This window comes from Bombus huntii, chromosome 12 (assembly GCF_024542735.1).
Source record: "Bombus huntii isolate Logan2020A chromosome 12, iyBomHunt1.1, whole genome shotgun sequence".
NCBI lineage: Eukaryota > Metazoa > Arthropoda > Insecta > Hymenoptera > Apidae > Bombus > Bombus huntii.
In genome coordinates, this window is record NC_066249.1 from 5,386,401 (window position 1) to 5,413,579 (window position 27,179).

At 48.7% G+C, this 27,179-nt stretch overlaps 1 protein-coding gene across 4 annotated transcripts in view; it reads left to right on the top strand.

Annotated features, from left to right (window-relative positions):
- Window positions 1-27,179, top strand: part of LOC126871719 (uncharacterized) — a 150,839-nt gene that overhangs the window by 94,488 nt on the left and 29,172 nt on the right. For all 4 annotated transcript variants that reach the window (XM_050630845.1, XM_050630844.1, XM_050630843.1 and 1 more), the window contains 2 exons: window positions 24,815-26,644; window positions 26,768-26,963. In XM_050630845.1, coding sequence (XP_050486802.1) covers window positions 24,960-26,644; window positions 26,768-26,960 — 1,878 coding nt within the window. In that variant the 5' untranslated portion in view covers window positions 24,815-24,959 and the 3' untranslated portion in view covers window positions 26,961-26,963. The remainder of the gene's footprint in view (window positions 1-24,814; window positions 26,645-26,767; window positions 26,964-27,179) is intronic.

Sequence of the window (27,179 nt, forward strand, 5' to 3'; positions counted from 1 at the left end):
GTTAGATTTAGGGCCAACGCCCAGAGCCTGATCCTGGTCCTGTTGCTCTTTTTTTACACACGTGGACACGGGACGGAATCCGGCGAGAGGGCAGCTGAGTAGGTTCGCAGGTTTAGGCCCGGACGATGCCATAGGCGTGACCAAGAAATTCAAGGCGACCACTTGAAGCAACGATGTCGATTCGTTTCGATCGAAATCTGCCTCGTAATCGTGAAAAATGGAATTACGCGATTGCGACGCTGTCTAGTTGGGGATGGTCCGAAGAAATTATCACGCAACCGTCTTTGGAACAGGCCTGTTACAGGTATTTCCGTTCTCAGGAAATCGTCAGGTGTCCAAGAATACACCGTGCCACCGTTTCCGAGCAAACAAACAGGAAACAGAAGGATCCGAACGGCAGCAATCAGCATAGCTAGTGTACGGAGCGTACTTTGCAGAGTTCCCACGTTGTACGAGTCGATCTGCATACAAAATTCCATCGAAAGTGTATACCGAGGGTTACTCGCTTCTCTAGACCCTATCGACGCGATTCCTGACCCTGGTCGGCCAGGTCGATGCGGCTCACGCAAGAGCCATTGCGGCATTTCTGCCTGCTGCACGCTGCATCTCGTGTATCCCGTCTAATAATCGTGAACAGGATAGAAATTTTCCTCGAACTCGATTGAATTCCTTAGCGGGAAGGGGACGCGCATCCCCGTGAATCGTAATTCAATCATGGAAAATACTTTTCTAAATCTTAAAATCATTCGTTACGAAATTATAGAGGCTACGGGTCGTCCTATCCGCCGATGGGAGTATCGTTACCAGGCCGTGCAATGTCCGCGAGAAACGCCTTTACCTTTGCATGTTGCTCATCGAGCGAAACGTCCATTTCCACGAGTGCCGGCAACACGATCCTCCAACGAGGGCCTCTCACCAGATGGTAGGTGTCTATACCTACGAATCAAAGTCCGGTCGTGTCGGTTCCAGCCCTGTTCCGTCAAATTGCGCGGGCTTCTCACGAATCGAAGGGCCTTACGCCAATGGCAGACGCGAAGGGAAGAGGCGCACGGAGCACGAAAAAGAGTTTGCCATCGGGCGAACACTTTCCAGCGCTCCGCGCGCGGAGTTCCACGACCGCGTTTCGGGACAACAGCACGCCGGTACCCAAGCAACGTGGGGGCCCCCCGTCCTTGGTCCGTGTCAGTGGCATAGACCATACAGGGCCCGTTCAAGGTCGAACCGAGGGAAACCGAGCTCTCGCGAAGACGACCGACGGGCCCGAACCGAGTACGGCCGACCGTGCTCGAGTCCCTCTTCGACTGGCTGAACGTTGGTGGAGTGGGGGACGCCAGGGGCCCGGTGATGGGGAGCGGCGGACCGATCGAGGGCCCGAGCCAAGTGTCATCCTATACCCGTGTGCCTGCCACGTCGTTTCGCAGCGTCTTAACGCACATTAATACACGTTCTGTGTGTACACTAGGACGACACCCGCCTTCACCCGCGGTTTTCGTTTCTTCTCATTTTTTCCCTTCGCTGGCCACCCTTTTTTTTAGGTTCCGCCCTCTTCTTCTCATCCTTCTGGCTCTTCTTGGTCGTTGCTCTGCCGCTGCTTCTTCTGTCTCTTCTTCTTACCTTTCAGCTCGTCCTCTTCGTTCGATGCCCGGTCGTCCGTTCGGATGTTCGTTTTTCGATCTTACGGCGAGGTTTTGTTGTCTTTCCAGCCGGTCCTCGCCGGGATATTCCAGCGTTACCGAGAACCGAGCTTTCCAACAGCGACTCTTGACGGACGAATTAAATGGATCCCTGCCGTACGAAATCTCGGGGACGTGATCGATCGGTACACGTTTCTCTCCGTCGCGACACAAGGTCGATGACTTGGACAGACTCGCGAACGCGACTCGCTGATGCTGCAAGATTCGAGTTGACAATTTTCTGGCTAATTGGGTGGTTTCGTCCCTAGACAATCTTCCGTTCTTCCGCTGAAATTCCACCTCGATCCTCGCTCGTAATGTTCGAATTTCATCTTCAACGATTGCCCCTTCGTATCTAATCCTACTCGCTCGTCGCGCGCGTTGAGACGATCTAAGCGACGCCCATTCTACCAGTGAAAACTCTCACAGACTTTACGTCCGTTTGATTCGGTTAGGCGAAGCGCGATCAATTCTCTGTCCGTGGAAAAGTCGTCGAAGAGATTTACAGTTAAACTCAGAAGCGTGGTGGTTGGATTCGGGTAGTTGAATCGGAGCTTTTGGTAATTCCTGGATTTATAGAGGCAAGTTCCGCGGAACCTGCAATTTCTGGGCCCGTTCCGTTGAACGTAACCGGCGTTCGCGATACGACCTTCCTTGGCCAAGGATTACGGCAGAACGGTCGACCGATTTTAGCAATCTCCCTCTCTAGTAGCGGTGTGCTCGTGGTCATCTGATGTAACAGGTTTCGCCTGGCCGTGGCAACGAGCCACGAAGAGGCGGACATCGGATTTCAAGGTTATTTAAGAAGAGGAGAATCGATAGGAGCCAAGTCGTGGCATGCGGTGCCGATTGATACTTTTCATCGATGGGATGATATGCGATTCAGAAAATTCGTATCCAGCGTTCTTTCCATTCTTTTCTTGTCTCGGAAGAGCGAAAAAAATATCGACAACCTTACTTTTCTTTTTACGCTTTCCTACGAAGATAACAATATTTATTTTACATTTTTTACAACGCTACGATCAAACTCCTATTTTTCTTTCTCCTTCTCGCGATACCCATTTTTCCCACGCGCGAAACATATTCCAAAGCAAATGAGAAACTCTCACACAGCGACCCCCGTAAATCGAACCCCGTAAATCGACCCCTCGGAATAGTCAGCGAGTCGGCGAAACGGCGTTCAAGTTACCAAACGACGCTCCCATACGAGCGCCGTGTGTCCGCGTTGCAACTCGACGCCGTAAAAGGTCCTCAACACTTGATATTCAGTGGTTGCGCTTGAGTTCCGTTAAATCGGTGCCCATTGATCGCGGACATAGAGAGGGTCCGTTGCGCGATCGATGATTTTCACGCGACGCGTTCTTCCGGTTCGCGTGCTCTCTCGCTCTCGATCAATCGGCCGATAAGCATCGATAAATCGCGTGATTAATGCAAAGTGAATCGCAAGCCGGAACACGCGACTCGTCGCACGATGACAGACCTGCCGATGAGCCTTGCTGTCACGTCGTTCGAGATAACGGGCCAGCTGGCCAAATAGGTTCGTCCCATGTCTCCGTCCGGCGCTGCAAGATCGATAACACAGTTCGTTCGAGCTCTAACGCCGATTCATATTCCATTCTGATCGTTCTGGATGGAAACGTTTGTTCCGGTAACGAGGCGCGTCGTTAGGACCTTGCCATGGACATTCGAACGGGACTTTCAGCTTTTACGAGACCTTAGCCACATGTAAAGTAAGAAATTCAAAGTAAATTTGGTCAAAGATACGGTTTATCACGGATTCGATTACAGTTTCAGATAGAGATAAAACCTTAACCACTGCCTGCCAGTAAGTAGATGGTGGATTTTTATGGAGATTCGCATTTTTGCGGACAAAAGCGAAAAGATTGAATTTGTACGAAGATGCGTTGCAGCCAGTTTTTCGATAAATATCGTATATTTTCGTACGTTACTCGGGGAAACTGGCAAAATCAACAGATCGTCTGGAACACCGTTAACATTCCGTGGATATAAAGAGCGAAATAAACGAACGTCGTAAAGGTAGCCGAAAAGTAACTGCCACCGGTCGACCTTTTTTTTCATGGCGTAAACGTCGATACCATGTTGAACCCTCGTGAGTTTTCGACGTTCGGTATCGATAAAGCTGGCCTTGTGATCGCGGGAGTGGATGCCCACCGCTGGTTACCTGGCTTTTTTTCCCGCCGACAACCGTAAAAAAGGCAATTATGGTAATCGGAAGATGAATCGTGCCGAACCAGCAAGAAGATCGTTCTTTCGGTGACCGTTTTAATTTCGTCCTCTGGCCACGCCAGATAACGTTGCTTCGGTAATTGGTTCGCGGTTCCAACGATGATAAAACTTGGTATCTGAGCGGAAATGCAAAAGCAAAAATCTTTTAAATTGCAAAAAGTAGAACGTTTGAAATGCGGAGAAATTTATGGATGAAAACGAAGAAGATCGACGAACGGAAACGGTCGATCAACAATCTCCTTGGAAAGTGTTCTCTCCTCTACTCGAAATTTAATATTCGACTCTCGCCAACGTACGAATATTCGTTTTGATACGATGCCAGCGAGCCTCCTCCGACACCTGTCTGCCATTAATATTGATTAGAATTAGCGAATTAATAAGTACTCGCAAGTGGGTTTCGTGTGAACGTGACCTCGAACCGTACGCGGTCCGATCAGATACAGTTAACCAGAGCGCCTCGCGATTGTCACGTGCCTTTCAACGTTGGTAGCCTTCGATTTCTCTCATTCTCGTTTCAAAACCATTTTATAGAATACAAGACATAAAAAGTACTATTATGGACGTGTCTGTAACAATTGCTAGATCAACAGATCCGAAGCAGCCATTCCGAACGTTAAATCAATCTAGTTTCTATCCGTAGACGAGTGTAAAATTGTTCATAAATAAATGTTCCTTGTTCTTCCGCTTGCAACTTGATAAAAATGTCGGAAGTGAACGCGGTGGACATTGGCCGATAGACGGATCCGCTCGGACGACGTGCCTTTTCCACTTCCCGTTGCTCGGTTCCCTGGAGGTCAGGCACAAAGATCAGCAACGCCAACGAGCCGAGAAACCGAGAGAAATCGCGTTGATTGGATCGAACCGTGGCGTTCGGTCGCGATAAGAAGCAAAGAAATGACTCTCCTTTCATCTGTTAATTAAGGTAGAAGTTAGCGAGAGAGGGGAAGCGCGGCAGGCACACGTCGCAGGGATTTCCTGATATTTCCCGCGCTCGATGAATTCATTGCCGGTCCTGGCGGGCCCACGGCAGGCCTTTTTGCGATTGTAATTCGCTTCCTCAGCGGCGCGCTAGAAAAACCACGACGGCAAGCCTGCAATTAAAATCGTCAAGCGGCCGGGACCGGGTCGATGCACCCTTCGCGTCCGGGGGACCATGCGCTCTTTCCTGCGCGCCCGCTGAAAAATCGCAAAAACCGTGGAAAGCATCTTCTTGCCTCTCTTGTTGTGTCTTTGGTTTAATTTGCGAGCGTCGTTGCTTCCGCGAGCTCTGCTCCCTCTCTCTCTCCCTCTCTCTCTCTTTCCGAGTTCTTTTGAAAGCGCCGAGCGAATCGTTCAAAAGGTGGTTGGTTGGTTTCAGTGCTTCATTAAGAGAAGCTTTCGCGTACATGTGAAAATCGGATGCGCCGTTTTTTCTCTGGGTCTTTCGTTTCCTCTTCTCTTCTCGTTCCCTTTCAGATCTCTTTCGATACCAAGCGCAGACGATTCTGCTCGGTAATTACATGATCCAAACGAACGTTATTTATTATCGTTTATTATCCGCTTTGCCAACTTCTACAAACGCGTCTCGATAAATGTACGCGCGTATTATTTTCATTCAGAAGCGAATGGAATAGAAGGAAAAAAAGACTCGCCTTTGGTTTCCTCGAACGATCGCGTGAATTAATTACAAGGAGTGGGGGCGTAGTCGTTCACTTTCCACTTTCCTACGAGCGACTTATCAAAGGGAAAAACGCGTCGCTCGCTTCCCCCTTTTCCCTTTATTCGTCTTTCTACCCTTTCGATTCGCTGGCATATTTCGCTGGCAAATTGCACAGTCTTGGCGAAGCCTGGTCGAGCGAAGACGAGTTAAATATCGTGTGAAATAGACAGGAATCGGCGACGGAACCAGTTAAAATCACGGGATCAGCGTAAACTGCGCCACGGAGGAACTTGTCTTCATAAATATAACCCGTTATAAATCGTCGCAGTTTAACGAACGCGGTGGAAAAACCGCGAGATAATTGCATCGCTCGCGCCGCTCAATTACAAAGCTGAAAAATCGCCGGGTTAATCGTCGATACCTTGGAATCGGACGCTTCGCTGCGACTCGTGGCCTCGGTGAATTATTGAAATCGTATATCGCCCCCTGAAGATCGTTCGCGGACCTCGAAGATTCTGGTAGTTCCTCGCGATTAAACCGATCTGGTTTTATTCGATCAGCTCCGAACGTCTGGTATCTTTGATAATCTTCGCGATTACGCTTTCTGCTTAATGTCTAAAAATATATTTTACCTCGGAGACGATTAAAAGAAGAAGCAGCGAGATTTATCGCTGCTGAAACCTCGAATAAAATTATCGTGTCTCATACATTAACGATAACACAGCGTGCGTACAATTTAGATCTGGAAAACTGAATTATCAATTCGAACAGAGCCATCGCTACATTGGCGATCATCGCTGTATCGAAAACTAGAGCGTATCATTTACACTCGTTAAATGCATAAACATTTACCGCAATCTACTTAAGTCTGTACGCTTTCTACTGCTACGTTTACACCTAATTCGCCATGCTAATCTACCTGGTTCATTTCCAGTTCCTTCTTCGATATACTTTTTCCATGTTCGATGGAAAATAGCGGCGAAGATGCTGCGATCGGTACAGTTAGACGATATTTTTACTCGTGTTCGTAGTCTTCTTTCCTTTAACGGTGATGCATTCGTTACGGTACCACCGTGTTCTCTGCATTCTTATATGACTGCTAAGTATACGGTTCATGTGTAACGTTCAGACGGTTCGTCGACGCCCTTGAACAATAAACCGCACACTTTTCCTCTCCGTCGTTCCGTTCCATTCCCATCTTTTTTCGACTTTTACGGCGTTCTCGTTCGTTCGCCATTTACATTCGTCGGAACGTATTTCGCGAGCGTCGCCATAAAAGAAATCGCGCACCTGCTACGCCAGGAAATATTTTCCCGGCTGTGCGGCACAGGATGCGTGAAATTAGCTCGGGGATGAATCGACGAGGGATCGCAGCGAAAAAATTTATGCGACAACGCGCGTTGAGTGACTTCTTAATGGTTTATGGCGTAGACCCGCTGCTCTGGATAATTACACGCTCTTTTCTGATCTGCTGATTACCCTTTGTGTCGTTTTCCTTCGCTCGTGGTACACGAACATCAAGCGTAATTATCAACGAATCAAATACGGAGCATCTTCAAAAAATACAAGCATATTTTTTTCCATTTTTAAAGCAACGATATTTAGAAAAATCAGATCATCCTCGATCATCTCGACGAGAAAGATTCGTTCGCGGTAATCGTAGAAGAGACACAGAAATTTCGATAGGTTTGCTGGTTTCGGTAGCTGTAGCGTTAAGCTGGCGAGTTATACCTCGAGGTCTTCGAATTTCGCAATGCGATCGATTCTCGAAGGGAAGAAAGCTTCGTTCGGACAGCCAGTGGTTACCGGTTATATTGCACTGTAAATTGTCAAAGAGTTGGCAAAGTGGACGTCTCTCCCTTGGAGAGAAAGGCGCGCGCACTCTGCTCGTGGTAATTTGTTTCCCGACGCGAATTTCTAATACAGGATAACTCTCGGGATGAACGGCGAGTCTGTCTCTGGCGAGAACGCTCGTCTGTTACGCGTGTGTTTATGTAAATTACGATCTAACTGTTAAAGAAGGATTACCGGCTATACTCGCTGCCAGTCGATTGTAAATTACCTGGTGTAATAAGTTCTCTAGGTAGCGCAGTCGATCTCCAACAACGACCACCGTTTCGAAGACGATCGATAATCGACGATTCTTCGCCATTGCTCCATATCCTGGCTCGCGTCGTATCTCTTCTTGGGCAGCTGGAGAATTTGACATTTGGATATCTTCGTTGGAAAGGTTGATGCAAGAGAAAAGTTGCGAAGAATTTTGGCAAACGATCGCAGTTGAACTTATTTGTTGGTTTTCTTTAAATTGAAAGAATAAAATAATCGTAACGATATCATTTCTTTTTCTAAGCGTTTAAAGCGTCACGTTCCTAGAATACAAGACGCTTCGTCTCTAAATATCGGCAATTCCCAAACGTTTAGCGTCAAACGTTCGGAATAAACTTTTCGACTAACGATCAATTTTCCACGACGAAGAACGTTGGTATAGCGCGTCGCTTGCAAATGAACGCCGGTTTCCGGTTATCCTGGACGAGGCCGGAGCTTGTTGTTTATTCGTGTCAGTGAACTCTCCTGGATCGGGTCCATGGCTCTTTGTTTCAGCCCCCGAAGGGTTCGCTCGCTGCTCAATAGCCGCGTTCAATGTTGCACAACGAGACTGTAGCGGCATTGCAGGCAACAACGACGACGACAGCAACGACGACGACGACGGGTTGTAACTAAATCCACCGTCGCGACGATGCTTCGACCTTGAAGTGTACGCGTGAGTTCTCCTGACACACGCTCCGGACACTCGAACTTTTCCCCTAAGCGTATCCACGATCGTGAATAATCGATAAAATCCGATGTTCTACGGAATTAGTTCTACGAAAAAGCGTTACAGAGTTGGAAACTTTGCTCCGAAGGGTCACGGAGATGGAACCAAATTGAATTCGTCTCGAGGAGGAAAGCAAACTTTTCGAGTACCGTGGAAGAAATACGAAGAGCGACAGACGATAATCTGGCGAGATACACGCGTCGAATTCAAGAGTCGGAATATATTTTCCACGCTTTTCCTAACACGCAAGAACGAATTTTTCGTAATTTATCTAAAATATTCAACGCCATAAGGGAAGCTCGCGCGAATTCAACACCGTGGAAGATTTATTAGAACAAAACGCTGTTGCTGGCAGCCGAACATCATTCCCGTTGCGTGGTGTTTGTCCCATCAGCAGCCCAGCCCATGAAAGGCAGCTCGAAATCGAGGTTCGCGACGGGCGGGGTGTAACGACGCGAAAGAAATATCAGCCACTTGTCAGCATCCAGTTCCGAGCGGCGATTCCACGTCCGACAAATGTTGGAGAATTCACGGTGCACGCTCGAAGAGGGATTAAGGTTGCTTCTGCATCCTCCTCCCGTTCTTCGAACGGCCAACACGCAGCAGCAGAGGAAGCGAGGATACAGAAACGGGCCGTAACTAAATCCGCGAGCAGTTTCAGAGAGCCCGTGGAGAGGAGACCTTGACACTGCTCGTGTCCGACACACGTTCGTCGGCGAACTTACCCACGTGCAGAGCCGTGGATAATCGATTCGATCGTAAAATACGCTCCTTAGGCTGCCTGGCTGCCTCGTCCGCCTGGCTGACTCTCGTCTTCGTCTTCTATCACTCTCGATCTCCTCGCCTCTTCCTCTACGTTCTACGCGCTGATAGCGAGGCGTTTTTACCGCGTCGCTGATGAATTTGGCGCGGATTGTCGGGGTCTTCGTCCCTCTTCCGTCGCTTCGGTCGCTAATGTTCGATGTGACGTTGCAGAGTACGAAGTCGCGCGAGAGCTCGCACTGTGACGGCTGTGACTCGACGATCGAGAGAGCAATTTTCCATTTGCTTTTCGTATCGACGCGGGCTACTGCCATTCCGTTTCTGCTCGAGCATCGTGCAAGTAGATCCAGCACGAAAGAAGACCTCGCAGTTCGCTGATATGATACATGCCGACGCGTTACTAGGAGCCCATAGATAACGGAGAATTAAAGTGGAAAGACTGGTGCCGCGAGATAACCGGTAGTCCACCTCCTGAGACCAGCCCCGGCGTAAGGACCAGGAACAGTAGCTAATCAGTGGTATCTGATAAAGATTACAGCGAGGAAACGAGATTAGAATCAGTTCACGAGTCGGTTACCCACCGGGATGCTCGTTGCCACAGCATGGAAAGCGTTGCTTTTACTTAATTTTACGCACGGTAATCCGAGCTGACGTCTAATTGTAGATCCTCTGGTTTCTCTCTTCTAAACACGATCGATCACTCGTTCGGAACCCAACGGACCCGAGGGCCATCATCAATCTAGTTGGAGGGACGTTGCGCAAGAGGCAATCCTCTTTTAGTCTTTTGGTTTCCGTGCGTTTCGCGATTTAGTTTCGACAGGCAGAAGCACGCGTGAAACGTTAATTCGATCCGGCGGTGTATCGCGCGCGAACGCCTGTCCAGCGGTTGAAAACGATTATCGCACCGGCAAAATTAATAGCCTCTAATCGAAGGTAATAACGCGGCCGGTCGATCGCGTTCGTGCCGCGTGCACGCGGTCAATCGTGAAAAATTCGCCTAGCTGCGTCCGATTATTTATCTCGTTGGAAAAGATGGCTACCGGTGGCCGGACGGTTAGCCGCGTACGAGTTTCCTGGCTACGATCAGCGCGATTTTCGGCCAAACGGCACGCGGGAACATCCGTTTCTTAACGTCGAGTTTCTGAAGCGTGAAGGTGACTGATGAAGCGTGAATGGAGAAAGCAGGAAGTTGAAAGTTAGGTTTGTTAGGTTGCGCTGGAAGACGCGATGTCGAAATTGTACGTCCTTACGTTTGATGGATGTTGGTCGTTTGGCTCGGTAGACTCGCTCGAGTTACGCGTGTAATTCGTTTTTAACAAACGCGTTAGGAAACAAATGCTCGCTGTCCAGAGATAAGTTGCTCACCATCAGCCGCGAATACCCACGATATTTTTCGAATCTGCTAATCTCTTTGGTTCATCGATCCGGCCATCTCCAGCGTCCCTTTGCCTATGGTCGGATTCTGATCGGCCTGTACCTCGTCTTTTCTCGTTGTTGCTCGTTCAGCAGAGGGCAGAGGTGGCTCGAGTGCACGGAATCGCGGCTATGCGCCAGCGGAAGATCGCCGGCAGGCGCTGCATCCCTCTCTCTCTCTTTCTCTCTCTTGGACACGGGAGGGAGCAGTGGGCGCCTCCGCGTCGTAGTTATATTTAGATTCGCGCTGACCGGCTTCGTGCTTCTTGTTTTACATTTAGTCGGGCATCACACCCGTTCCCACCCTCCCCGGCTCACCTCGCGCGATTCCACAGCGGGAGAGATCCTGCGGGAGATCGAGGCCCGTTTAGAGCACCGAACATCTCGTCCCGATACGATCCTCCGACGTCGTAAACGCGAGGACGCGGCTGCTCTCGTCCTTTATTTCACACAGCTTTTCAAAGTACTCGGTCGACATTCTGTCGCTTCGTCGATACAGTGTTTTTCTCTGTGCGGGGATTCTCTTTCGATCCGTTCGACGGTATTTCGTTAAAATTCTATCGATCGAGACTGGGAGTTGCGACGTCGAGAGCGATAACGAGTTCAAAAGATTTGTCTACGGAATAATATCATGTACTGTACGTATAGGGAGAATGCAGATGCTGTTTTTCCACGCAAAGAAGAGACAAAGCTAGAGACACGATCGGATACGGAAGACCGAAACGCAAAGCGGTCTCGCTAAAGCGTTTTATTCGTCGGTGGACAAGAACGAAACAGTCACGCACCTCTCGGGGGCCGAGCAGTTCGGCTCTTAATTGGCTGATCAAGGCATCAAGGAAGTTGGTCGTTTTTTGTCGGGCTCCCTCGTGAATTCTCCGCGATCGGCCGATCTTATTCAATTGGACCTTCTTAATGGAGACGGGAATCGACCGATCGGAGATAAGTAGCTGAAACATACGCGACGCGCTCTCTTCTCGCAATTTCGTCGGCATCTTCGACGAATTTTCGACGAATTTTCGACCATTTCTGTTGCCTTAAGAATCTCCGATACTATCGATATCCACTGTCGGCCAATTACTACCGTTCCAATTAATACCGTTACATCCTCATTCTCGATATTCCATCACCTGTACCTTCGAACAATGTTTTATAATACGGTGATGAATATTTTTACAAGTCTCGAGTACTCTGGCTGCTTAACCAGATCTTCGAAATATTCGAACATAGATGTAAGAAAATGAATCGACGTTAAAAGCGCTGATGATTCTTTGCAATCCACTCGTCCGTGTGTATTTCTCAAGTATCAAAATGGCAAGCAAGCACCGGAACATGTTCACCAGGACAGTTTCCCTGATCGCGACCAGCGGAACGAATTCTAAATGTCACGATAGCATCGCTGCAATCGCTTGGATCTCCATCAGCCAGGAAGTACTGTTAATTTCTTACTAATGGGACGGCACAATGACGATCGTACTTTGCATGCAGCGTCCCGGTAACAATGTCGAGCGAAACCAAGTCGACCGTCGTACTCTTCCTTCTTTTCTGCTCGTGGGAAACCCGTCGAAGAATCCACCTCCGCGAATCGGATGTAGTCGAACCGGCGATGATATCGGCTTCGGGCGAGACGTTCGGTCGTCCGAACGACCGCGATCTACCGTCCTATTCCCGTTGCTCTACTCATTTCTTAGACGACGTGGCTCGAAGAAACCTCGAAACACGTAGCAAATTCGTTTAACGTTAGACCTACCGACCGTCAGAGCGTACAAGCGTCGAGGAAATCGAAGCGATGGATACCTGGAAAGATATAAAATATTTTATCCAAACGGTTTGCAAAAAAAGCACTCGAATCTCCGAAAATCTACTAAGAAATAAAAAATTGATACGGATTATGAATTTGCTGTAAATTCTACCTGAAATTTCCTGAATATTTCGTTCGAGCAAATAGCTGAAAACTGTTCACCGATGTGGCACACCTGTATCGCGGCAATCTGCACCCGTATAGTAGCAATTTACGAAGCGGAAAAAACTTGCCGCTTGTGCCGCGCCAAAGTTGGGGATTCGAGCGTTACGTGGGAAGAAAAAAGCGCGGAAAAAGCTATAAAACCGGAGACGAAGTTAACAGCCTTGAAATCAAAGTTGAAACTGCCATATTATTCACCTCGGACGCTTGGAAATTACGTAGAATTTCCGACTTTTCTCGAAAATGGTTCCAGAAGGGTTGCTGTCGGAGTTGCTTGGTTTCAATTAACGCTGGTTACGCCATAAGGCTAACAGAATCGCAGAATGAAATGGAAGAACCGCAACGCAACGCAACGCAACGCAACGCAACACGACAGTGCACTTGGGCCGGTGTTCACGGTGCTTATTCCGCGCAGGAAAGAAGTCGATGAGTGTCCGCAATTAAGAGGCGGGACGGTACAAGAAAACATCTGCAATGTAGATGCAATCCACTTAGTTGCAGATCCCCTTCATACAGGGTTCTTAATATAGACGCGATCGCCGGTAAAAGGAAGCAGAAACGAGTCGTCCGGTAGCGGGAAACCGCGATTCCTTTTTCGTGCTCTACGTATCGAGACGCGCCTCGAACTCGTGTCGGAGAGATTGATCGACTCGCGGTCGTCGAATTCTTCGCGTTTCCACCATCTCGCTTCTATCTGCTCAAAGTTACGATTAGAATATATAATTACTGCGACGATTCGAAAAACTCGCGTGGATATTTGAACGTCGTTGAATTATCGCGCGACAATAATCTCCCTTTCAATCTGCAAACTCTGTAAATGGAAGACGGATGAAAATCCTACAAGATTGGCGGCTAATCGAAATCGCGTGTGTCGCGTAACTCCGTCTGTTGGAGCAAAAAGAAAGCGATTAAACTGCATTTAAATTGCGAATCATCATCGAACAGTGTTCGCTTGAAAGTCACGTTTTCTGTTATTCTCTAATGACCCTCGAAGAAAAAGGACGTATACCACGATCACAGGGTAGAATCGCGATAGCCGTGACGTGACGGGCGACCGATCTAACGACTTATTAATGTTAATGCCGGCGGAATGAGAAAGCACCGGCAAATGACAGACGCTGATCGTGCGTTTTCCAAGAACGTTGCACCGTAATGCGTAGCCCCGTCACGTACGATACAATTTCATTCAAATCGTCCGCATCAGATTAGCTAGTTCTGCTCGTGCCGCGGGTGTTGCGGCTATCGAGAGTGAAAATAACGCGCGGATCGGTGAAACCTTGTCGCTTCGAATCCAATTCCTACGCACGTGGACGAAGGTTTTTCGAGAAGGCTTAAGGGTGAAAACATTGTTACGAGCACATGGTGTAGATAAGCGAGACGCTGAGTGTGTTAGACGATTCGTTTGTCCGAGGAGTTGGTCGAGGATGGAGCTTAGAACGTGGAAAATCGTAAAACGTTGCTCGCGAGCGACGCTAACTCTTAGCCAAGGTATAATCGCTGTTTCTTTTGTTCTGCTCGGTTTTAACTCCATCTTGTTTCAACCGCTTTCTCGCTGCTAATTATGGAAGCATTCAGAATTCTAGAAACTCGAAGACGAGCAACGCCTGAAACTCGACGCAACGAAGATTTGACGCGGAAGAACATACGATGGGACAATAAATCTCGAAAATAAATAGAGCGAGAAGCTTCGATCTCGAAAGCTCGATAGCAAAATGCGAACAAGCTCGATCGGAAAAAAAGGTTTGCAAGGTTCTCTAAACTTGAAAATTCGATGGCACGAAATTTCTAAGCTCGCGTGCCTACCGTCAGAAAGCTCTAATCTCGGAAGCTACATGTTCGAAGCTTCTAGAGGACGAAGATCGATTCCTTTCACCGAAATCCTGTTCTTTCAACGATTCGCGTAAGGACGAGGAGCGCGTTTTCTTCTTTTTCTGATAAACGATTTCCCACGATCGGATTTCTTGGCAGCAGGCGTACTCGTTAAGCGACAATCGGTAAACGCTTCGTATTCGCGGAAGGTAATCGTGTTTACTTTCGATCATTCGACCGAGACAGTTGGACGCTGGTCGCCGTCGTTGCACCGTTTAGATCTCAACTGGACAGGAACGGTAACGCCTTCTTGTCGATCCGCGATCGAATCCCGGCTTTCTATACCCTCCACGGAACGCTGCTCGTCTCGTTATTGGATTCTTAGAACACGTCCAGACTTCGTTGCATTATAAACCTGCCGTTCGTAGCTTTACGATAACAATACAAACCACTTTATATTCGAGACGAACGCATGATTTCTACTTTTGAAAAAAAACGTTCGTACGTTTATAAAATTATTATTTTCTTCGATATTATTATTATCTTCGATCTATAACATCGAGACACGTCGTTTTACACGTAACGATGACACTTTCGGCTTTTCTAACGTCTTAAAACGAGGTAACGTAGCTCGAACTGTGGTGTAATATCAAAATATTATAGGATACTGTGGGTGATCCAACGTATAACCCAACCATAATCCAGCCAGTCGATGTTTGCCAAACTTTAGATTACCAAGCCAGAATTCGGCAATAAATTTTTCCATCCCACGTTTACGATTTACAATCGGAGAAGTTACAGCTGTGGCTCGCACGGACGTAAAAACCACGCTGCGAACTTCCTGACACGATCGTAAAAGGAGAGACGATTCGTAAAAGGAGAGACGAATCGTAAAAGGGAGAAAATCCTTACGTAAGCGACAGACAGCGTTGAAAAGTCGGCAAAAGGCGCGAGGTCGCGGACTGCAGGTAACCTCGTGCACGGAACCGCGTTCTCTTCCACTTCTTTTTTATTTCTTCCCTTTCGTTTCGTCTTTTTCTTCTGCTTTCGTCGAGACCGCAGACCCCGGCGAAACTGCGGCTTTGTTATGAAATAGGCTTGAAAGCGAAATGCCCGTGCACTCCTTCGGCCGAGTTCTGGCCCCGTTTCTTCTTGGTGTCGACGTTGCTCTGCTCTGGAGACAATGTTGCACGGAACAGTGGGCTCGATAATGCGACGATCGATCGATCTCCTCGATACGTGTGCACGCTTGCCGAACCGCAGACCAACGTAATGGAACGAGAACTCGATTTCCTCCCTTCGTGTTTTTCCAAGCGACCGTCTCCGCGGACGATCTTTGTATTACACGTTTGAAATTTGTCAACTCAGCGTGTTACGTATTTGAAATTTCTGAATTTGAAATCGGATAATCCAGTGAATATTCTAAAACCGCATCTATCCGCAAATAAAATTCGAGTTTCTTTTAGTAAACGCGACAGCAAACGACGGAAAGGAGGAAAGCTCGATCGATTCGGATCCTTCGTCGTTAGATATCGAGTGGTTACCGCCCCGAAGACTAAAATACACGCTGTCCAAGCGACAAAGATTAGCCATTTATTGAGTGGAAATTGGCCGACGCAATTACCGGCTGGAATAACATCGGATATTAATGCAGCGTCGTTCGAAATAAGCGGTTGGATAAATCTATGCTCTCTTAACAAGGTCCTGACGCGTGACAGCAGCCATGAGGTTAGGCGGTGTATCTCGTAACGCGTCCTTAATGCACCCACGACACCGATAAAACCGTAGCCACGCTATCTGCGGAACCGCTACAGAGCCGAGATATCGGCCGGACGTGCCGGAGACCATTGTGCCTGGTCATTAATAAATTTCGGGATCAAGGTGAACCGGTGCTCTCGTTTGGGACGGTAGATTAATCCCCCGAGGGCTGCTTAATTATTCATGGTGATGAGGTGTCTGGTTGAGGCTCGGTCGATAAACCAGGCATCCGAGAATTTCTGCGCACCGGTTTGCGGAGTAATTTCGTTGTTTATTCGTTTGGCCGAGCAATAGCTTGTTAATAGCCAGTTTTCTTACGTGACGTTTCAAACGATCGGCTTGAGATTTATATGGAAGTTAATGACACCGTTTGTTCTTTTCTAATGGCATGTTTGCAATCAGACGAGATTACACAGATGGTGGTTGGTAATTCGAGCAGGAAATTAAGCCTTCAAATTTGTACTTTGGAACGGCTATCCCAGCAGCATTGATCGCTCTTTCGAATTATCCACCTTATTGAATCATCAAACATCGACAAGGTTTAGTAAAAGTACGCGTAAACATTTAATTTACTAGCGACTACGTTACACTCGCAACACTGTGCTTCTGCCAGTGTGTTGCAGCGAATATTTCAATCGTTTGATAAGCAAATACATTTACGGTAGACACTTGCATTTACTCGATACAAAGTACATCAACTCGAAAAACCTATACATTTGTATGTTAAGTTTCGCATTAACGTTTCTACATTTTTACCCCTAAACGTTCGATCTCTCTGGCACGCAAAAAAATATCTCACTCGAAGCCTCTAAAACGGAATGAAAAGGAAAAGTGAAAAAGGAAAAAAAAAAAAGAAGCTGTGTGGCAATAAATTGAAAGCAAACAGTCGGCCGTCGAGACGGTCCGGGGAGCAGCAGTGTTAACCAGACGTTAACAATCCGCGGCATTAAATTCCGCCGGTCGGTCGATCGATCCCTCGGTTGCATCTGGCTGGCTTGCACAATTGGAAAGGCTGTCAGCGTCCGTGTACCGGGGAACGATGATTCTGCGGTCACTCGTCGAGGCCTCGCCGCTGCCACGGTAGCTGCTTTCCTACTAGGCTTTCCAGCCGGGCTTTGTGCTTCTATTAGCGAGCGCGCACGTGCGCCGCTACATAACTTATTGACAGTGACGGCGAGGCACGAAAGGGAAAGGGGGAGGTGGTCAGGTAGATGGAGAACGCGCGAGCCTCGCGTCTTGGTGAAAAGGAGATCCGCGGAACAGGAGAGAAGAAGAGAAACGGAGTGGAACGAGAAGAAGAAGAGAGAAACCTTTTACCGGCGGCGCATCTCGCGAACGATACACCCAGCCACAACCACTGCACCGTCGAGATGCATCGTTTTTCTCTGTCTCTTTCGCCCTAGCCACCGCCTACGTGATGGAATGAATTGGGAGAAAGGAGATCCTCGGGGAGAAAGAAGGATCTCTAGTCGGAGTCTGGTTTTCTGGCTTCGTCGAGAGGTTGATGTACGGGCTTCTTTAGCTTTTGGATTAGGCCGCGACGAGAGCGCGACAGTTAGGAGCTGGAACAATTTCCTGGAAACTTTCCTTCTCGACAATTCGTACTTGTAAAGTTTACAAATTGTCCGAAAGTATTTGCATTCGTGTCTGTTCAAGTATTTCTGATCTTCGAGGGACATAGGAAGATAAACGTAGATATTATTGGAAGGAAAGAAACAGGCGAGGACGAGATATAAAAGCAGAGATAGGTGGTGGCGAAGAGCGAAGAGAGAAAAGGAGGCAATTGCCGCGAAAAGACTGATTCGAGATGGACGACGTGCGACCACTTTTTAAACTCGTGCCACCTTCCAATTAGCAATTATTGAGACGTTTCGGCGATCGCCACGGAATCTTAAGAAGGACACGTCCGCGGGCGGATCGTCGCTATCTCGAAACTTGTCGCGTGAAAAACTTCGTCGACGCTCTGACTGCCATTAATTGCGTCCGAACCAAGCGTTCGAACGAAATTGGCCATCGTAGCGATAAAGAGAATATTCCGAAAAGTTCAACATGGAAATAGTTAAACTCGATGTGCAAAGGTTCTTCAGCCTGGGATGCGAAGAAACTGATGGAGAAAATATCGATTTAAAGAACAATTTACCTCGATTTACGTTCCTTTCGTCCAAGCTCGTCCGAGCCACTAAACATTAAATTCACCTTAAGAGCGAGGATCGAATCGTTCATTGAAAGGTTTCAAGAATCACGTGAGCAACATAGATCACGAATGCTGACCGTGAACGTTCCCCTGGTACGTATATGTAAGAGCAGGTAGGAGAGAAGATTACGAAGCGGGCAGACGCGTGAGACGGTTCCACGTGTCACGGCGCGTCTTCTTCGAACGGCACAGCCCGTCTTCTGCCGTGTTCTCGGTTAATGCATCACAATCATCGCGGAACCAGGAACAAGAGCCATCAGCGAACTTTCAGAACTCTGGTCCAAGTATGATGGATGACTGTCTGTTCTTGCTCGGTTCGTGAGGAAGTTATTACTGGTTCGCGCGAGCCGAGGCTAGTCATGTCCCGTGAAAAAAGCGCAGAATGTCGAGCATTCAGGGCCCCTGAAACTCCCTCGAAAACCGCCTCTGCTCCCTCTTACTGCGCTTCGAGTAATTGGTTAACGAGCCCCGGCAATCTCGCGTCCGATCGACGAACCCCTTTTTCTTACGTCTCATTGAATGGAGTTTCTTATCCTACCGCCGGATGGAATTGATCTTCCGTGATTTAATTTTATCTAAAGGAGAACAGGCGATTGGAGAGATCAAAGCGAAAGTGACGGAGATTTGTTGGTATTCCGCAGCTTTGGGCAATTCTTAATCGACGTTCGTTATGCTCGAACTTCTTACTACAACTAGCGTTCATTTTCTCAGGACTCGCGTTGGAAAAAACGACTAGATCAAAATCACTCGCTTCTCGATGAAATGAAAACAACCGATCGATCGCAAAAAGACTAGAATTTAATCATAGGTTATCGAACGAGGCGAAGTCGTGCGAAGCAGCTTATAATTGCACCCTGGCGGAAGCGGGATAGACGAAAACTGTATGATTTCCAGCGAGCGTCGTTTACAATGTAGCCTGGTCAGCATTTTGTCGCGATAACTGGTTGAATTAACGAGCGCCGTTCCCGTTGCTCGACCGCGCGAAACTGGAATTTCGCGTCGTTCGTGATGATTTATAAATAGGTCGTTCATAGGCGACGATCAAGACCTTGAGAATGTCCGCTGACTGCTGACACCTCATCGATATAAATCCTGATTCTTGATGGCGTGCCGCGTGATTTGAATATCCGTGACTCGCGGTTCGAAGCACCTCTTGCGTCGTTTTACCCACGATGCTACTACCGCCGTGTCTTTTTCTCGTCCGACACCGGTGATAGGATTTTATTCGCGAGGTGGAACCGCGATTATTATAGACATCGTGAGCTATCAAATTTCACGTTATCGTAAATAGTTCGTAATTTCGGTTCGTAATTACCAGTCGATGATATTCTAGAAAAAGAGATTGTCAACTTTAATTCAACTTTATTCTATCAACGGATATGTGATATGCTTCAAGTCGACACTTGCGTGCAGTTTCCGCGTTATAAAGGGTGATCCTAGTTCGACACTGCGATCATCCTGTTGAAACTCCCAATTTTATTTCTATCCATCTTCGCCGACTCTAATTCTAATTGTCCAACGTCGTTAAATGTTTTTTCTGTCGTTTCCCCTCGCATCGAAACCAATGATTTTCTCGTTGACGACGCTTTACATAATCGGAATTATCAAGCGTCGCATCCATCCTGCAACGTACGAACCCAGAAGCTCTCGGAGACGAGAGTTTCGTCTCGATCGGTGTTTCTCGCGATTGCGAAAGCCACCAGCTGGCATAATTTCACGTCAGACTCGCGGCATACGTGCCCGGCCGTAATTAGATTAATACGCCGCGAAATTGGATTAAGAAAGCGAGGCGGCGGCAGCCAGCGCCGCGGATACGACAACTTTTTCGTGAGAACGCCACGAGGGTTAATTAAGGCCCGACAGGCCGGGTGCGAACGACTTGTCACGTACGAGCAGCCTATCTTCCTTCCTCTTACCCTTTCTCTCTCTTTCTTTCTCTTTCTATACCCTCTTGTCGCTCCCTCGTTTCCTCCTCTAACCCGGCTCTCTCCTTCTTCCGATCGCCATTTTGGTTCTTTGTTGTCGAAGACGATCCAACACGGTCGATCGTCGTCACAGTCCGCTCCTTCGAATTAACGAATTCGCGATTCTATACTATCTTTTTGTACTGTTAATTCGTTTCCCTAGAAAATTAGTATTTCTCTTATAGTACAATAATATATTTGAAGATCGATATGCATCCATCGACATATTTCGTCTTTTTTAATTTCTCGCTACCCCCTTCTTTCTCGCATAATTTCTCATTAATTTCGTCATTAAGAATAAAATTTGTCTTCCTTTTTTTTCTTTTTTTTTTCCATGTTAACTTCGCTTCTCTCGACGTTCTCCTCTTCTTGTACCCTCGCATTGACCCAAACCCTTCTGCGAATCTCTCTGACCGTCCGCTCACGGGACGAGCCAGCGTGTAAATCATTTCGAAAATGGATACGTGCGCGCGTTACTCGCGTGAGAGTCGAAAAAGTGGCTGGGAATAGAAAGAGAGACCGAGGGAAGATACGATTATGGTAATACCCTACAGGCGTGGCTCGAAATGTGATTACTGGAACGAAGACTAATGCGTATCGGCCTTGGGAATTTTCAGCGTGTTATCAAGCGAATCTTGACGAGTCTCGACGTCGTTTCTTCAGTACGCGAATACTCCTTTGACCGTTAATTTCGATCAGAACTTCGAATCGGACCAATTGCGTCGTGAATCGAAGGAGAAAATTCGGCGGTGTCAATTTCGAAAATTACGATATGTCGCAGCGATCAAGTCCACACCTAAATACATTTTTACGAGTGTGTGCATCGCGGTATTCGGGTAATTCATCGAAACGTGAATTCGCTGCACCCACAGCCGCTTAATCCTCTTTGAAACATTCATTTTCCTCAAAGATCTCATCTCTGCCTAACGTACAACGATATCACGATCCCCGCGAACCAACGTACGCACCATTAAACCACCCTGACGCCCTGTTCCCGATGAAGTCGACGTGGTCTAGGGCTGGAGGGTCAAAGAGTCTGGTGCGTTATCGGTTGTCGCGGGGACAATCGTCGCGTTGCGATGGCTGGTGTTGAAATCTCACGGAGGAAACAAAAGGATCGTAGAGGGACGCGGTGGTAGCTAAGACAGACTCGAGCACGGTGAAAGCTGGCTCGGGCCGTGGCGTATAATTCGAGGGCATGTCGATAAATCAGCTCGTGTTCGCGTACGCTAGAACGAGAGGATCGATCGTAGGGGAGCGAGATCGACGAAGAACGCGGAGAGACGCCGCGGCGCGCCATGCGTTACGACACACGCTCGTCTATTCGTGGGCGTCCTGCATGTATCACGAGTGATCGAGTACCGCGTCGATCGCGGCTCGCCACGATATTCGAGGGCGCTGCCTTTGGGGCTGTGCGATGGTTTCGAAAGCGTTTTTTCACTTTTACAATCTTTCGCCACTTTCTTTTTCTTTTTGTAGAGTAGAAGGCGCGGCGGTTTAAATTTTTCGATATGGAAGTATCGAGCTTTGAAATTAAAATTTCAAAGCATATAGATTTTTTATATGAGAATACCAATTTTCAGATAACAATTGTGGATAAAAATTTTCAAATTTATTCAAGCGAATTCTGGAGAAAATTCGAGGTATCTGAATGCGTGGTTATCGTTTTAACGCGGTCCGTCGACCTCCATAATACACGGAATGCCGTTCGCCGACTACAAACTCGCGTACTAATTCCTCGCCACGCACCGAAGGCCGTGTAACAATAAAACATTACGATTAGACGCCGTGTTTCCGAGTTTGCGACCGTTTGCCCGCTCGTAGGCGTCACCCGTGCTGTATATCGTCATCGAGCCTGATAAGTATCGTAGCAGACTATCGTGAACCTCCCGATCCCTTCCAACACAAAGTCCACCTTGGAATCTTTAATCGTATTTCAAGAAACGATTGGTATCTGCTCGATGAATCTTGCCCTTCCATTGATCCGCCACAACTCCTTTCGATCGCTCTATTGTTCGAATTTTCCAAGATAATTCCTAAGTATCGTATGGTGAAACATTGCTTCGATTAGAAAATAGAAAATACTTGATATTCTTCGCTATTTTTACGAGATACTCCGTCGATAATGTTCTTCCCATTCTTCGATGTAAATTCCACATGGCAAATAACAAATACCTCGTGATAAAAAATTACCGATTAAAATTAGTGTATCATTGTGAATAGGATTGTCCTCCGCTGCTTCGGATAAAGAGGATTCGAGGTGCAAGTGGAGATAGCGAAGGGTATGGTTCGATTAGAAATTGGAAAATATCAAAAAATCGTGCCACGATTTACTCGAACTGCGGTACAACCAGTAGCCGGATACGTATAGACAGCTGCGTAAAACAACGCTGTTCTCGCGTACATAGCATCCCTGAGAAAGATGTCTCTTGCACGGTTCTAAACGGGCAGATTCCTTCAGAACCGTACACGTACACTCCCATCGGCTCGAAAGAGAGGAGGATTGCGGCTGGCTTCGGTGTGTATCAGATACAATGCGATCCGTCTGTTCCCGTATCGCGTAATCGCCTTATCACGGGAACACGCACGCCGGCGAACGAACATAACGGTTTCCTGCGTTCGATCAAAGCACAAGCACCGTTCCAAGAGGAAAAAATTCCAATACAAATTTGCATCGAGCCGCTCTCGCGCCCGCTAGAAATCCACCGTGAAAGCTTATGTGTGTAGTACACTGGAAGGAGATTCTCGTTCGACCAACAGGGAAATAGAGACAGTAATGAAATACAAACGGGCGAAAGAGCGAGACGGAGAAAGCGCGGTGCGGTCGTGTAAGAGAATGCAGGACAGGAGGAGTGTGTCGAATAACTTCCTAGAGGCGCGCCTGTCACGACGCCCCGGGTCATTGGTCACCCGGTGCTTATCTGCGGCTGGCTGCGGGCCATCTCGGAGGCCCCCTTTCAGACGGCTCGATTTTCACCGCGCGATTTCATTATCCCTCGATCCATGCCACGTACGCTTCTCGCCACTCTGAATGGGCCTTTCACACGGCCAGGCGATAAATTGCGACCAAGAATCGCGGTGTTACAACGATCCGGCATCTGGAACCAGTGCGTCGCTTCCGTGCGTCCACCATATAGCCCTTGTCTCCAAGGGTAAACAGCGAAATTAGCGAAATTGTGAAATTCTTCTCGACTAGGCAATGAAGGATCTTTTATAGGTGTGGATTAAGATTTGGCAACGGGTCGTTCCACGGAGAAAGAAGCTTGGTGCGTATAATATATATGGAAAACAGTGACAGAGAACGTCCAATTCGGACAAAATAATATGGTAAAAGCAACCCCTAAAGGTGAAACAGAACGTAACCCAACTGTTCCATTCCTAAGGCTAATTTCGCCACACCGATCTACCTAAACGAAAAGGATAATTGGCATCGCCAAGCGTTCCGTCGACCCGAATCGAACCGGACCAAACGGTGATTTATATAATCCTTCGGGTTATCCGATATACACGTGGCAACGAGAGGTAACACGGAAGCATCGGCGCGAGGGTACTTCTGTCGGAGTACGCCCGTTCCCAAGCGTTACGACACCGCGGAATTTCCGTGGCGATCGCGCGGCATAACCGTGAAGCAATTCGTCCGAGGGAATCGCTTTTAACGCGATGCTCGATCGCTCGGTCACGATCGGTGTACCCCTTCCTCGCCATCTCTACGTACTTTCGTGAAATCCGAAACAATCGACGACTCCGCCCAGCTATGTACGTACACTCGTTAGGTAACCCGGCTTTGAGATACGGTGCCTATCGTTCGACCGCGTTAATCGTCGGTTACACCGATGATACGGTCCTACGAGGAAGTAACGGGAAACGGGCCCACGATCGCGGCCTGTTTCGTTGTTCCAGTTCGACTCTCCGGGCCAAGCCGTCTTTCGATTGGTCACGGACGCGTGTATTATGCCTGGAGGCGTCGCTTTTAATCATCCAGCTGGAAACGTTTCTCGAAGACGTTCCGATTTCTTCGAGTTTGCGGCTTCTTGAGAATTATCAACTAAAGAGCAACCGGTCAGGTCAAACCGATCGGTCGATATCGCGTACATTGAATGACTTAACGCTCAAGGTGGAGGAGGTTTAATAAAACGAGTGTTAGTGTAATTTAGCACTTTATTTGCACTTGTTGTACAAAAGTAATGTTGGATGTTATGAACACGGCGGTTGTAGGATCTTGTTGAGTGTGAAGTACTTCACCCGCACGGTACGACGTTCCGATGACGACTGACTTATCATATCACTGATTCTCCCCAACAGTCGTTGGGTCTCGTCCGTCCATCGTGCCTTCCCGGGTCATCAACTCGGGGAGGACAGGTACTTTGGAATTTCCCAAAGAAGAGATAAGTGCTGGCCGAGCCATAAACGACCACTCAAAATCCCGAATACGGCTTTTACGTTTTGTATCGATATAGTAGAGTTAAAAGTTTACGATAGAAACTTCGACACGAGAATTTGGATACTTCGTAACAGCGATATCTATTCGGAAACCCATAACGGAACCAATTCTGACGTATCGACGTCGGTTTCTGTTACAGATGGAGCATAGAGGCGCGGCGTCCGATCAGCAGGAGCATCAGTAGCGATACTCGATCGTCGGGGCCCTGAGCGGGCCCTCAGTCCGGGGACGTCGGCATCGGGGCCCGTGCTCGCGAGAAAGCTGGGCGGCGTTGCAGCGCCGCGATGGCCGCGACTGACGGTCAGATCGTCGTTGCGGCGGCACGCTGGGCCGAGGAAGCGACGTACTTGCGCGAATTCGTTTCCAAATATCGTCTTCCGGCGGTGATCAAGATCACGAAAGGTCAGTACGGTGGCCTGGGTGTCCCGACGCTTCCAGCGCCTAGCCTGCAGAGTACGGCCCTCCTGGTATCCGCTGGACGTCGACGAAAGATCGTCGCGCAAGCGGTGAAGATCAAGGAGGGACGCAGAGTAGTGGGCGTAGGGCCCAGGCTGGCCATCCCAGACTCTTATGCCGGCTACTTCGAAATACTGAGCGAGGAAGGTAGAGCCGTTCGCGGGATAGAGTCCGTGAACGAGTTGTGTCGAAGATGTCCAGAGGAAGGAGCTCTGGTCCGGGAGACCGTACGTGGAATAGCTTGCAGAGTGGACGACGACTCCGGTATAGTTGTTCCCGAAGGAACGAGGACCCTGGCTGCCGGAGAGACGATTGTAACAGCTGGCGAGGTTAGCCTGCCCGGTCGCGGTAGATTTCTGCGCTGTGTCGACTGTCGAGGAGAGAGCGTCCTCCTGGGTATGGAGCTGCGCGGACGTTTCAGCGCCCTGGCGCGCGAGGACAATATCAGCGGCGTGCACACGGCTCGAGCGTTGCTGAGCAAGCGTTTGCCGTTGACGGTCAGACTGGTGCACGGTCAACCACCGAGGGGATTGAAGTCATCGTCGCAATTCGTTCCGGAGCTGAGGCTGTTATCGACCTTCGAGGAAGAACACGTGTTCGCCTTGCCGTTACAGAGAGAAGGGGCTGCCGTGGCGTTACCTCTGGCCGCTCCGTTGAAGCTGGTCAAAGCGCGAAACGAGGAAGCTCTCAGATCGATGCAGGAGTTCACGAGGCTGGTAGAGCGCGCGTCGCGTCTCGTTGCCGACGTGGCCGATCGCGCGCACGTGCTGGACGGCCGACTGGGGGAGAGCAAGCCTTCCAGGCAGACTAGAAGCGGATCCGGTTTCCTCAGGCGATCGTCGACCAATTCGGATAACGGGCCGCCGAGCCACCACCGGAACAACGCCAGCCATCACCATCATCATCATCACTATCACAGCAATGGACACCAGGCGTCCTCTGGACACGCAGGCTACCGGGACGAGAATCGTGTGCCACCGTCCGCATGCACGGAGGAGTACGACGAGATCGATCAGATTTACGACTATGTCCGCGGGTTCGCGCCGCTACCGAAGAGCGTCAGGTCCCCTTACGAGAGCCCGTTGCCGGGGGCACAGGGGTCCAGTCCACCTCTGACGCCGGTCACGGTAACTATCGCCCCTCTGCTCGACGACAGACCAGAACCACCTCCCATAGAGACCATACCGACCAAGAAGATCCAGGCAGAGAAGAGGACCAGACGCGCCGTCAAGGAGGCTCCACAGCCGAGAGTCGAGAAGCCGCCGCTGGCGAAGCTCTACGTGAAGAACAGCGGAACTCAGAGGGGACGTCCTTTGATGAGGCAGAAGAGCGCGTCGCCGTTGAAAGAAACGCCACCCGGATACAAGGGTGGATCTCCGCTTTTTAACATCAGATACAAGAGTTTGACGAACCTGCAGCAAGCCATGGAGCTGGATGGAACGTTGGATTCGAGCCATTCCGGGGGAAGAACATCGGGGGACTCTGGTGCTGGTGCTAAGCTACCGGAAAAGAGGTACGAGCAATTTTTCCAATAGCTTGTTAACGAGGTAAGCGAAGGTAGGGTAAAAGTATGAATCGAGAATTGCATCGAGGATTCGCAGCGGAGTAATCAGAAATTGTCTTATCGTTCGCTCAGATCGCGGCGTTTGAGTAGACCACGCTCGCTCACGAATTTAGTGTGGGAGCTCCGCGGCGGAAGTGGCCTTGGCTGCGCGAGACCAGAAACCCCGCCACCAGCCACAGCAGCACCGTTGCCACCGACTAAATGTGGACCACGTTTGGCTGTCACCGTTGTGGCACCCCGGCGTGTTGGCACGCTCTACCTCTAACTCGTGAGTACCGTTTCTTCTTACCAACTTCATGTCCTCGCCATAGACCCATCCAATAAATAATTAACAGGCTTTAGCGCTTCGGAACAGGGTTGTCGGCTTAAATCTCCACACTTCTGGACCGAACGATCGCCAGTTTAATTCAATGAGTCGCCTCTAGCGTTGAAAGCCAAATTGTCACCTCCTGATCGAACTTGCTGAAAGAACATTCTAACAAAA